Source organism: Tamandua tetradactyla, chromosome 16 (genome assembly GCF_023851605.1).
Source record: "Tamandua tetradactyla isolate mTamTet1 chromosome 16, mTamTet1.pri, whole genome shotgun sequence".
NCBI classification, from domain to species: Eukaryota; Metazoa; Chordata; class Mammalia; order Pilosa; family Myrmecophagidae; genus Tamandua; species Tamandua tetradactyla.
This window is the reverse complement of record NC_135342.1, coordinates 21,726,796-21,740,048: the sequence shown is the minus strand read 5'-3', so window position 1 is coordinate 21,740,048 and position 13,253 is coordinate 21,726,796. Positions and strand designations below refer to the sequence as shown.

Here is a 13,253-nt window from a genome sequence, read left to right as displayed (position 1 = left end):
TGTCATGTAATTTACTTAACCGTTTTTATATTTTGTTGTTTCCAGGGTTTTAAAAATAGTGTTTGTTTCGTTATTATAAACAAACATAAACAAACATCTTTATAGAAAGGCTTTGCCTGCATTGTGACTTATTTTCTTAGGATTGATGCTCTGAATAAAATGACTGGGTGAAAGAGGAAGGTCCTTTGATGGCTCTTGTTGAATTGCTGTCCAGAAAGATTGTACCAGTTTCTACAGAGCGCCTGCTCGGCACTCAGTGTTTTGATTGGCTTTTAGATATTTAGGCAGCTCCTGTCATTTTGACAGCTGGCTGGTCAGTTCTCTTCTTCCTGCTTTGGTGGACCGCAGTGGGGCTTTGTGTGTTCAACTTAGAGCGAGTCTTAGCCTGAGTCCAACTCAGAATGGTCCTGGCAGGTTCACAGACCCACCCTGCGTTTCCTGGTCCCTGATTGCAGGATTGGAGTAGGTGTGTGTGGCAGGTTGCTCTTCCCACCTTGGCTCACTGACCTGTAGCATGAGGGTGATCGTGGTAGAAAGAGCCAAGTGAAAGCCGCCAGAACTCCCTGTCTTTCTTAGGATAGTAATTCAAAGAGGTTCTACATCTTTTGGGGGAATTGTAGAGGTCAGGGTCACCATTAAAGATTTGAAGGAACCAGGAATAGTTCTCCAGCTTCCATTCAACTCGCCTGTTTGGCCTGTGCAAAAGGCAGATGGGTCCTGGAGAATGACTGGGGATTATCGTCAACATAATCAGGTGGTGAGCCTGTTGCAGCTGCCTTCCCTCATGAAAGATCTTTATGGAAGCAAATCAGCACAGCCCCTGGCACCAGTGTGAGCTACTGACCTGGCCAATGCTTTTGATCTCCACTCCTGTTTCTAGGGACCACCTTCCAATATCGATTCTGGTTTTCGGCCATAGCGTAGGTCACAGAGAATGTGACCGTCTAGACAGTCTGCACAGCACAACATGGGCTAATGCACTGACGTTATTCCAGTTGGATCTGATGAGCAGAAAGGGGCAGCACTCTGGAGAAAGGGGGTCAAAGAGGAACCCCTTGCTGATGCCAGTCAATCAGTGTCCAGTTGGGAGACAGAAACAATACGAGTTACTTGAAGAGACCCGTATCAGTCATTTGAACAGAGAGAATTCAAATCAAGAATTGTTAACTAAATGTAAAGCTGTTGACCAGCTAACCGCAAGGATAAATATGAAACTAAGCTGTCCTAGAGATAAGAACTGTGGGAAGCAGCTACTACCCTGGGCTAAGGGGACAATGGAAAGAGGCTGCAATTATTAAAACTTAGACACGCAGAGGAAGGGCCCTAATACAGCAGAAATGCAGACCTCAGGGGAGGGGGCCCTGTTTAGCTGGCATTGGTGACATCTGGTGAGCTTCTTGGATTTTGAAGGCAACGTATACCACATTTGAGTGTGCCGCTTCAATCCTTTTTCCAAACCACTTAGGAGGCTTTTTGCTTTGAGTCAGGTCCAGGGCACAAGGAGGCTTTGCAGTAAGCCAACCTGCCACCTGGACCTTCTGGCCCAGCAGACACAATGACTGACCAAGTGCTTGTTGCTGGCAAACAGGGCTGCTGTGCGGACCCTCGGGCAGCACCCATAGGCGACTCAGCATGGACCTCCAGGGTTTTGGAGCAAACCTGCTGATAGCTATTCTCCTTTTGAGAAATGGCCCCTGGCTGTTTACTGGGCCCTGGTAGAGACTGACCAACTGCCCATGGCACAGTGAGTAACTGTGTGGCCTGAGCTCCCATCAGGAACTGTTGTCATTTCTGATAACTCGGGCTCCTACTGGGAGACAAGCCACACCAGGGATTTGAATGGAGAGAATTGCTGACCAGCTATAGAGGTGTTAATCAGGGACTGGAAGGGTACAAGGAAAACGCCAAGGGAGGAATCAGCCTGCCTTAAAGGACAAGAATAGTAAGTGTTTTCTGCCTTGAGACATATCATCACAACTCTCAACTCTGCTGTTGGCTGAGAAAGCATCCAAGGATAATAGTAAGCAAACAGACTTTGTGTTCTAATAAAACTTTATTTACAAAAGGAGGCACCTTGGTTTGCTTGATTTTAGTCTACCCTTTCCTCTTAGAGGTAACAAGCAGGAAGTAGCTACATCCCTAGTTCTGAAGGAACAAAGGGAAGAACTGAAATTATTGGAAACTTAGAGGAGTTGAAACTAAGGAGGGGGTGCCTGAGAAGGGGGCGCCTGCCGGCTGGTTTCCCTAAAAGGAGATAAAGAGACCGGCTCTCCAATGTTGGGGAGCTGCAAGCTGGTGTCCTGCTGTGGGCAAGAGGTGCTGCTGCAGAGAGTGCAGAGCCCGGCAAGGGGCTGAGAGAAGGCAGGGACAAATAGAGCCCGGTCCCTCCTGCAGTCTGGCAGGCCCCTCTGGCGCCCCCTGTCTGCAGAGCCTGGCAGGAAGCAGCAGGTGGAGCAGAAATGAGGTAGGCACTCTGCTCACTCTGCTCCAACCACCCCAGACCCTGCCAGACCCCTCCCCACTACAGGGACCTCAGTCTGGCACTTTATCTCCCCAGGCACCTCCAGGCGCTCATCGCACCTTTCACTTCATTCACGTTTGTACTCAAATAAGAAGACCTTGGAGGGGGTGTGGATGCACCATCCTGTTTTCCATCACCCTTTCTCTTGTTGCCCTGCTTCATTTTGTGTCATGTCACTTGTCACTTCTTGACGCGTCCTATTCGTTGCTGTATCCCCAAAGCTAGAATTCTGCTCGGCCTGTCGTGTGAACTTGAAAGTATTTGTCGAGCAGGAAGGGGCATTTGGGCTGGGATGTGGGCATAGAGGGCAAGATGGGGGTTCGGGGAGGCAGTCGAGGTAGAGAGGGTCAGAAGGGGTGGGACCTCGTGGTGGCCAGGTGAGAAATTGGGGTGAAAGTTTAAGAACTTTGCGAAGGCCTGGCAGGGCTTAAGCAGGGGAGAAGTATTACCAAATTTGCATTTCACTGTGTTCCCCCCGACTGCTGGGCTGATTGGACTGGAAGACAGAGACAGGCTCCCCAGCCCTGAGAGAAGGGTGACAGGGCTGGGGCTGAGAGACAGAGAGCGGCAAATGATTCCAGAGATGTTGGGTGGGGGGGTGGGAGTGGGGCAGAACCAGGAGGGCTTGGAGATGGATGTAGTAAGGAGGAGTGAGCGAGGGGGATTGTCAAGGATGATGCCCAAGTTTAGGACTGGGATGATGATGGGAGGACGTGGTGCAAAGCAGGATTGGGGCAGAGGGTGGAGGCTGAGCGTGTCTCATGTTAACTGGAGGTTCAGGGATACACTCATTACCTGAATGCCCTGTGGTGCACCAGGCCCATGTTGAGAGAGCCTGGGGACCCAGGGGTGAGTCCTAGGCCTGGGCCTGGCCTCAGACACCTCTCGCCCCACCAGGTGTGGGCAACAGGCAGGGAAAACCTTCCCAGGGAGCACGAAGTTAAGAAACAGACTTTGGAACTAGTCTGCTTGGGCTTAAAGCCTGGGGTTGACTAGAGCAAGGTACTAACCTGCTCTGTGCCTCAGTTTCCCCAGGTGTACCTGGTGAGAAGGATGGTTCCCCTGCATGGGGTGGCTCTGGGGCTTAACCAGCTTCTGGGTGAAGCCCCTGAAAGGTGGCTGCCCTGAGCAAGTGCTGCCAAAATGCCTCATCTGGGCCTGTGGGAGATGCAGCACCAGGGAAGGGGAGGAGGGCTGTCAGCAGGGGAGGAGAAGACGCCGGATCCAGCAGATCCTGCTCTGAACTCGCCCTGGGCTGGGGACCAGATCATTTTCCAAATCAAGCCAGGGGCTGAGATGAAGAGATGTCCAGGATTGGGGAAAGATCCAAGGAAAGCAGCCCAGAGGAGGGCGCTGCCAGCACGCCCTGAGTGGGAGGATGGGACCCAGTTTCTTCCAGTTCTGCAGAGTGGGGTGGGGGGACGCCTCAGTTGAAGGGAATGGCATGCACCAGGCAGCCCCAGGAATGCCCTAGGGAGCCACGGGCTGCGAGGTGGAGAGGTGGAGGCAGCCGTGGATGTCATTCACTGAGGCTGGTCTTGGTCGGAACCCTGGGCGCTGGGAACCGCTGGAGGTGGTGACTGATCAGTCACAGCTTTATGCGTCCACACAGTGTCGTTGGGGCCTGTACAGGCTCCGGGGTGCACCCCTGATCCAATAGATAAAGGGCTTGGGGTTTAGTAGGGGAAGACAGTGGTAACTAAGCACATAACAGGCAAGCGAATTTCTAGTAGTGCCAAGAAGGATATAAAACAAATGAGAGGGCCCTGGGATCGGTGGAGGGCCTGGGGCTGCTTTGGAGAAGGCCTCTCTGAGGAGGCCAACCATGAGCTAAGCCTGGAATGGTGAGGAGGAGGGGGAAGAGCAGGTGCAAAGGCCCTCAGGTGGGGAATGAGCCCAAGTGTTAAAGAGCAAAAGGAAGGCCATCTGGCTGGATTCACCAGGGGAGGGGGCAGGAGATGAGGCAGGAGTGAACAAGGAGGAGGTGCGAGTGGGGGAGTCTCAGGTCACGTAGGGCTCTCTGGCCACTATGCTCTCTGGTGCAGTGGGAAGTCACTTACGGGTTTTGAATGAGGGCACATCGCTTTGGCTTATATTTGATGACGGATTTGGAGGAGGTGTGGCAGGGGGAGAATGGAAGCCGGAAGGCCAGTGAGGATGATAACACAATTGCCAGGAGAGAGGCCTGGGTGCCTGGACCTGGTGGTGGAGAGGAGAGGAACAGACGGATTCCAGGACGGCTGGGGAAGGAACAGGGGAGCCCACCAAGCTTTAGGGAGCACGTGGGGTCTGACCTGTTCCCTCCTGGGAGCCCGGCCCATGGTCTGTAGCTGCCAGGGCCCTTCCAGCTCCATCTGAAAGGCCACTGCTCCCTCCTCTCTGAAATGGGGGATTGGGTGACTGGGGAGGTCCTTATCAGGAAGAGCTTCTGGGCATCCTTAGGATTCTGTATGAGTCTGAATTATTTCTAAGGTAGCCACACATTAGTCATAAAAGTGGCAGGCGCACAACAAAGGGGAAACGATTCCTTCCTCTCAACACCAGTAATTCCCGAGGATATTCTCAAGAATCCAGCCATGTTTTGGGCCCTTGCCACATGTTGCTGGTGTGGGGTGAGGCTTTGGGGCTGTGCCTTCTCTCTCAGCAATCCCCTATCTTTTGGGCCTGTGTTCTCTCTCCTCCTTGGATTTTATTTGGGTCTGTGTGGTCTCTCCCTGACTTTGGGCTGTGTCTGGCCTCCTGTGTCATTCATGCCTGCTGTCTGCCTCTTCTTCCCGCAGTGCTGTGCTCTGGGACCATGTCATCTCCTCCTGACCATGGGTTCTCTTTTGGCCTTGTGCCCTCTCTCCCTGGCCCTGGAATGAGTAGATCCAGCCCTGGATCATCTCTACACTGGCCAGCGAACTGCTGGGACTCTGTGTCCTCTCCCCTCTCCCCACCCCCACCGCCCTGCAGGTTAAGTCGGGTCTGTGCCCTCTTTTTCCCCCACCCTTGGTTACATCTGGGTATCCACCCTCTCCCTGCACTCTGGGTTCTGTCTGGGTTCTGTGCCCTCTCTCCCCACCTGTCTGGGCCTGTACTACCTTGTGTGTTTTCAGTCACTGCCCCTTCAGGTGAGTGTGTGTTCTCCTGGGCCAGTGATCCAGGACCTTGGCCCTTTTATTTCAGCCCTAGAGGAGTCCAGCTTTCGTTTGGGTTTAGGGGTCACCTCCACCCCTAGCCCCTGATGTTGGGGCCTAGTTGATGCCCAGGGGTTGGAGTTAGTGTGTTCAGAAGGGGAGTTCCGAGAGCTGGCTCCCAACGTCAGGAACCCCGAGCTGTGTGAGAGATCATGCCCAATGCCCTCATCTTACAGATGAGCAGACGGAGGCCTGAGGTCACCAGTAAGCTTGGGACAGAGCAGGGTGTGGAAACCAGGGCACCGTTCTCTTGGCACTGGACCCCTCCTGGCACCCCACCCTGCCCATCCGCCATGTCTGTTATTGCAAATGTGGTGTGAACGTGTGCCCCGGGGCTCCATCCACACATATACAGATGTCGTGGATGTCGGCCTGCATCCACGTGGATGGGGTGTGCCTGTGTCTTGGCATGCGTGTGTGGGTGTGGGTGTGGGTGTGGCCATGGCGTGCATATGCCCGTGGTGGTGTTGAAATGACTCTACGGTGCTCACACAGTGTGTGTTTGTGTGTGTGTGTGTGTGTGTGTGTGTGTCTGGGGGCAGGGAGAGGCAGTGCCAAGTCCCAGTTTTTTTCCAGTCTTGTGTCCAGCTCACAGATAAGGACTGGCTAATGTCCACTTGGACCAGAGCCGACTGGGGAGGCCCTTTTGGAACAGAAAGAACATTCCATAAGGGATTCTGGATGTGCTGACCAGGCCTGAATCCAAACCCTTCTCTGTAACCTCCCACCCTCCAGTCCTGGACCCCAGGCGCCCCTGCCCCCACTCCGGGACCAGCGCCCTCTGCAGAGGGCTCCCCCACCTCATCTGCCACCAAGCTGCATGGTGGTCCCAGGCGAGGCATGTGACAGGCCCCGACCACGTGAGGTAGATACACTGCCTTATGGTGCCCCATGCCTGCCTCAACTGCCTTTTTGGTCCTTTGCCTCCCTGAGACTCAGTTTCCCCATTACGTAGCAGGGATGTGGTAGCCCTCCCAGAGCTGATGGAAGGAGTACAAGAGACGATCCCTATAAAGTGCTGTGGGACGTGGAGCCCAGCACACAGGAGGTGCTTAATGAACATTATCTGTCCCTAATTATTAAAACAGAAGAGGGAGCCAAGGCCCAGAGAGGGTCAGTGTCCAGGCATCTGACTCCAAACTTGGGTTCTCTGTAAGAGGCCGTGGGGTGGGCAGGGCCCTAGGGGCTCGTGAGGGCGTCTTATAAAGCAGGGGCACGTCCTCATCAGAACTGGGCCTTCGCCATGAACTTGACAGAGTGAGGCGCCCTGGAGGACAGCCCGGCTCCCGGCTCCTTCTGTTCTCCTCCTCGTCTCTTTTTCTTACCTCTCCCTCAGCTTCTGATCTCTCTCCACCTCTGTCCCTCTGTGCGTTCCTCTCTAACTGCCCGACTCTCTCTCCCCGGCCCCGACCTCTGTCTCCCGCCCGCTTCCCTCAGCAGAAGGCGGACCTGGCCGTGGCTGCGTTCACCATCACAGCCGAGCGGGAGAAGGTCATCGACTTCTCCAAGCCTTTCATGACCCTGGGGATCAGCATCCTGTACCGAGTGCACATGGTATGGCCTCCCTGGAATCCGCAGGGCTGCTGGCCTAGCCTGGAGGCGGGGGCTGGGCACAGGGGCTTGGGAAAGTGGGGGGCGGATTCCTGGGCTCCCAAGGGCTGTGTCTAGACTGCTGAGTTTGCCTCAGAAGGCGGGTCAGGGGCCTGGGACCCTGGGGGGCTGGGGCTGGGATGAGGCTCAGGTCAGGTCAAGGGAGGTCCCCCATGCCTGCCTCAGCTGCTTGTGGGGTTTCACTCCCGCTCCCCACAGGGCCGCAAGCCAGGTTACTTCTCCTTCCTGGACCCCTTCTCCCCAGCCGTGTGGCTCTTCATGCTTCTTGCCTACCTGGCTGTTAGCTGTGTCTTATTCCTGGCTGCCAGGTGAGTCCCCTGCCTGGCTGCCCAGAAAGGAGGGGGCCGGAGGCCGTGGGCCAGGGAGCCCCTCACTAACCTGTAACCTCTCGCTTCTGACCCCATTTTCCCCCGCCTCCATATTGGGGCCTTGGATTCCCCACCCCCATCCTTCCTTCTTGCTCTGTCTCTGGACCTCACTCTCTCCCCCTGGTGGCTTCTGCTCTGTGGTCCTCTCTCTGAGCCTCGCCCTTCCCGTTCCTTCCCTCTTTCCCTTTGTTTCTCTCTATCTCTGTATGTGTGTGTGTCTCTCTCTGCCTCTCTCCATGTGTTTTTATTTTTGTTCTTTTTACCTCTTCTGTGTGTGTGTATCTGTCTCCCTGTTTGTCCTTTCCCTTTTTCTGCCTCTCCCCCATTTCCTCTGTCTGGTCTCCTTGTTCCTCCCTTTTCCACCTTGACCCCCTCCATCCGCCTCCTGTCTCCCCACAGGCTGAGTCCCTACGAGTGGTATAACCCGCACCCCTGCCTACGCGCGCGCCCCCACCTCCTGGAGAACCAGTACACGCTGGGCAACAGCCTCTGGTTCCCTGTGGGGGGTTTCATGCAGCAGGGCTCGGAGATCATGCCCAGGGCCCTGTCCACGCGCTGTGTCAGCGGAGTCTGGTAAGTCAGCCTTCTGTCCGCCATCCCGCCAGGCGCCGGGGGCCACCGTTCTGAGGACGGGGTGGGGGGCTGCTGCAGGCTCCTGGGCGGGCTCCTGTCCTCACCGTGCGAGCTGTGACAAGGGATGGGATGGGGGAACCGAGGCCCAGCCTGGCCACTCACGAGCCAGGTCGGTGAGTGACCTTGGGTAAGGCAGGATGGGGACAGCCACACCCATGTTTCAGGGTTGGAAGGAGTCAGTGATGTTAGGGAAGTAAGAGTGCTCTGTGATCTGGATGGCCTCCTGCCAGCGCAAGGGGTTCTAATTGTGCCAGTGGGGTCAGCAGGGCTGTTGCTGTCTCGTGACATTGCCCTGGGAGTCCTCGAGTAGGGACAGCCTTCGCCGTGCAGAGGCCAAGGCTGGCCCAGACAGGGGTCAGCTCCCTCAGAGGACCCAGAATCCTATTTACCCCTGAGACAACCCCGAGAAGCCGTATGTCAGAGGGCATCTGATGACTGTGGTGTCAGCTTGGCCCACCATTCTGAAAACTTTTTAATTAGTTGCCAACATTAAAAAATCAGGCCCCTTCACTCACAAATCCACATTCCTCGCTCTTCTTGAAAGTTCGGAAGACCTGATAGCACTGCGCCTGCGTTCCGGGCTGACTCCTGACGCCTGAACTGAGCTGGGCCCTGTGGCCTCGACCCTCCCAATCCCTCTCACCCACTTCTTCCACTGACATTTCTGGCTTGGCCTCCGGAAACTTCTGTATTTGCTACCCCTGCCTATCTAATAGCAGCCAGGCCTGATTTGTAGTTCGCATAGCCCTTCTCCCAGCCTGTCCCTCATTAGAGCCACAGTAAGCCCAGGAGAATGCCCAGGACTGGGTATATTCTCCTTGCTTATGGACTGAAAGACTGAGACCCAGAGAGAGGGAGTGATTTGCCCAGGAGCCTGCACTCAGCTTGAGTCAGGGCTGGACCAGAGCCGAGGCTCTCCCCATCCCCCTGCCATGCCATGGACCCATCCAGCCCTTGGCGTTGCGCAAGGCCCTGCTCCCGAGGCCTGGTGATGTTCAGTGGCAATCCCGGTTGGTTGGCCTTCTTAAGGAATGCTCCCTCTCACCTCCTACCCCTCAGAACCCATGCACCAAACAGCCAACCATAAGATTATTTATTGAGCCCCGCCATGTACCAGGCACTGGGTGAAGAAAACCAGCCCCATCCCTGCCTTCAAGAGGGCAGAGGAGCTGAGAATAAATAAGTAAACAGATAAATAAATACAGGAATCTTAAGTTTCCTTCGAAGAATATGTCCCAAAGTTGTTCTCATTCAAAATTTGTTTAATTCAGAGCTAGCCTTAATAGGTGGCAGATTTTTCTCTTTCCCAACGGAATGCAGTTTACTGCCAGATGGAAGTTGTTTGCAATTCACTTAGTCCATGGCTTTGAGTCCTGATTTTTTGTTTTTAACATCTTGGAATTTGTGTCATTTCAAATCTACTACCCTACATTAGTCTCCTATTGCTGCTGTTAACAAGTTACCACAAACTTAGTGGCTTACGACAACTCAACTTTATTATTATAGGGTTCTGGAGATCAGAAGTCTGAAATGGGGCTCTCACTAGATGAAAATCAAACCTTCAGCTTTCCTTCTGAAGGCCCCAGGGGAGAATCTTTTTCCTTGCCTTATCCAGCTTCTAGAAGCTTCCTTCATTTCTTGACTGTTGACTCCCTTCCTGAATCTTCAACTCAAGTCAGGGCTGGGCCAGAGTCAAAGTGTAGCATCAAAGCCAGTGTCTGTAGTTTCTTCAAGTCTCCTCCTGACCCTCACATCCTTCATCTGCTTATAAGGACCCTTGTGATGACATTGGGCCCACCCAGGGGCCATCTCCCCATCTTAAAGTCCTTAACTCAATTACATCTGCCATGTAGGGAAACATACTCCCAAGTTCTAGGGATTAGGACTGGACATCTTTGGGGGGTCGTTATTCTGACTATCACATACCCCAAATGAAATTTATTAATATTTGTAATACAGTGAGGTATCAGATGCAGGTAAAATGACTGTCCCCAGTATGTGTAATTGAAATGACAATAATAAATGTTCTAGTTTGCTAGCTGCCAGAATGCAACACACCAGAAATGGATTGGCTTTTAATAAAAGGGGATTTATTTCATTAGTTCTTCAGAGGAAAGGCAGCTAACTTTCATCTGAGGTTCTTTCTTACGTGGGAAAGCACAGGACAATCTCTACTGGCTTTCTCTGCAGGCCTCTGGGTTCCAACAGCTTTCCCCGGGGTGATTTCTTTCTACATCTCCAAAGGCCTGGGCTGAGCTGCGAGTGCTGAGATGAGGTATGCTGAGCTGCTTGGGCTGTGCTACCTTACGGTCTCTCATTTAAGCACCAGCCAATTAAGTCAAACATCGTTCATTGCAGCAGGAACGCCTCCTAGCTGACTGCAGATGTAATCAGCAACAGATGAGGTTCACGTACCATTGGCTCATGTCCACAGCAACAGAACTAGGTGCCTTCACCTGGCCAAGTTGACAACTGAATCTAACTACCACAATGAGAATGGGAAATGGGCAGAAAAGGTGACACCCAAGTTGAGTCCTAACAAGTAAGGAGAGGGGAGGAGATTCCAAACAGTAGTAGAGGCTTGAGGCAAGGAAGAGCTCAGTGTGTGGAGAGGGTGCAGAGAGGGTACCAAAGAGACCTGCCTTGACAAATCCAGCAAAGTCCCCAGGTCAAGTGGGTGACCAGTAACTTCTGCTCAGACCATCCTTTCTACACAAGGGCCCTGTGTCTTCAAGGACCATCCACCCACCCAGACATGCTCTGTCCTGTTTTATTGCTGTATTCCAAGAAGGCCGGGTCACATTCCCTTACTCGTTGGAGCCTTTGGCTACTGGCTCACTCTCTTCTCCACTCCAAATCCTCCCACATATTCACTCTTTCAATGTTTCTTAATCCCCAAATGTGATCCAAGCATGACAGTTCAGCAGGCCATATCCCCGCCCTCATGGGGCTTCTTTCCAAGGTGGGTAAGGGTAGGGGTTGGTGCCATCTTCCTAGGGGACTTGGCTGCCACAGGCACAGCAGCAGCCCGGCCACAGCCTGCCTCCCAGGCCATCACCTCCAGTGTCCACCCAGGCCATGGCCTCCTGCAGCCACTTCCAAGGTCTTGCCATCCTTGGCGGAGACAGCTCTGCCTCTGAAATCAAGGTTTCCAAGGTTCCGCTCTGGCCCCATCCCTAGTCTCTGAACCCTGTCTGCTTCCATCTCCAGGTAGGCCCCTCAGCCACCTCTTTGCCAGTGTCTTCCACTCCGTCACAAACGTTCTTCCTCACTCTCCTGGAAGAAAACTCAGCCTTGGAAATAGCCACCAAGTTGGCTGCCCCCACCATGCCCACCCAGCCCCTCCATATTGATAAATCCAATTCCTGGCTTCTCTTCCTTCTAGAAACTCCTTACTTCTAGGGTACTGTGTCTTTTTGGTTTCCTCCCACCTCTTTGGATCATCTGTCTAATTTTCTTTGGATTCCTTTTGCCCTTGTAAGCCTCAAATGGTACCTCTCACTTCATGCCAGGGATCTTTAGAGCTCACTTTCTTTTCAAGAATGGTATAAGCCACCTACACACATAATTTTAAACAAATCAATAAAATGCCCTAATTGTAATACAGTGGACAAAAAGAAGGGAAGCAATTTATCATAAATTAATGTGCTATCAGGCTGTAAATGTTTGGACGTGCCATGATGCAACAGTCAAGCTATTCCAGCTACTTATAATGAATAAATTTAGAATTAAGAGAAGACTAATAGGATTTTGTTGACACTTTTATGTCTGACATTTTCAAAGAGTTGGTAAATAAGTATGTTCATATAAATATAAACCACTGTGAACGTGACAATTTACTGATGCAGACAGATCCAAGTTTCTTGACTTGGTGACTCAGATGCCATGAGTGGAATTAGTCTCAGATGTGGCTTCCCAAAATGGTGGGCAGTTCTTGGCAAAGTTCCAAATGCAACAAAATCCAATCATTCCTCAATTTAAACAACAGAAGCATTTCTGGAAATTTTAGTGTATGTTATAACCATGCAAAAAAATAAAAAACAACCAAAACTTTGATTTTTATTTGCCAAGGAGTTAGGTCTTAGACCCAGGTGAAAACCACATTTTCACTGATGATTCTGTACTGAGCAGTCACATACCCACCCCACCCTGTGGCACCAGTAGCACCTCTCAATCACTCTGACCACCCAAAAGCTGCCCACCTTCCCTGGACACCCCCTAGGATGTACTCCCCGCCTGAGACCATGCTCTGTATACTCCTGGGCTGTCTCAGCCCCTGGCATCCCTTGCAGTTCAAGTACTGACCCCAAGCTTCATACATCCAGCCAGCTCAGGCACCCCACTTGGGTACCCAGCAGGCATCCCAAACTCACCTCATCCTCAGTGGAGCCCCTCACCCTTCCCTTTCCTCTTCTGACTCTCCTTCTGTGTTCTCCCTGCCCTCTCTCGGCGAGTGGCTCCATCAACCACGACCCACCCATCAGCCACAGCACATCTTTGGCCCGGGGAAGTACCCGGCATGTCCCAGGCACTGGACGGTTTTGTCATGAGTGAATTGACGACACTGAGCCATAGGATGGGTTTGGAGAGAGTTGGTTTCTCAGGGAGGGGTGTGTGTGGCAGTCCACCCCGGGGATGGTCTCTGCGTGTGGGGTTTGGGTTTTCTTTTTCAGGAGCTGTATTGGTCATCCCTCCCCCCACTCCCTACACGCCCCCCTGCCAGTGTTCCTTCAGCCATGGAGGGTGAGGGCCTGGGAAATCCTTCCAGCATCCTCCCTGTCGTCAGGCCCCGTAGGGGCACATGGTCCCCAGGGAGTCGGGCCACTCTTACTTGCCAGGTGGGAGGCCAGAGGGCCAGGGTAAGACAAGTGGCTGCCATGGCCTCCCACAGCCAGGCCCAGTGGCCACCTCATTTCCTGACTCAGTACTTTGTCACCAAAG

General features: G+C 53.1%; 1 protein-coding gene across 6 annotated transcripts in view; it reads left to right on the top strand.

Annotated features, from left to right (window-relative positions):
* GRIK5 (glutamate ionotropic receptor kainate type subunit 5) overlaps positions 1-13,253 on the top strand; it is a 57,287-nt gene that overhangs the window by 32,220 nt on the left and 11,814 nt on the right. For 5 of the 6 annotated variants that reach the window (XM_077131657.1, XM_077131656.1, XM_077131655.1 and 2 more), the window contains 3 exons: positions 7,138-7,254; positions 7,510-7,619; positions 8,079-8,252. In XM_077131657.1, the coding sequence (XP_076987772.1) occupies positions 7,138-7,254; positions 7,510-7,619; positions 8,079-8,252 (401 nt within the window). The remainder of the gene's footprint in view (positions 1-7,137; positions 7,255-7,509; positions 7,620-8,078; positions 8,253-13,253) is intronic. The other variant, XM_077131654.1, reaches the window with a different exon arrangement.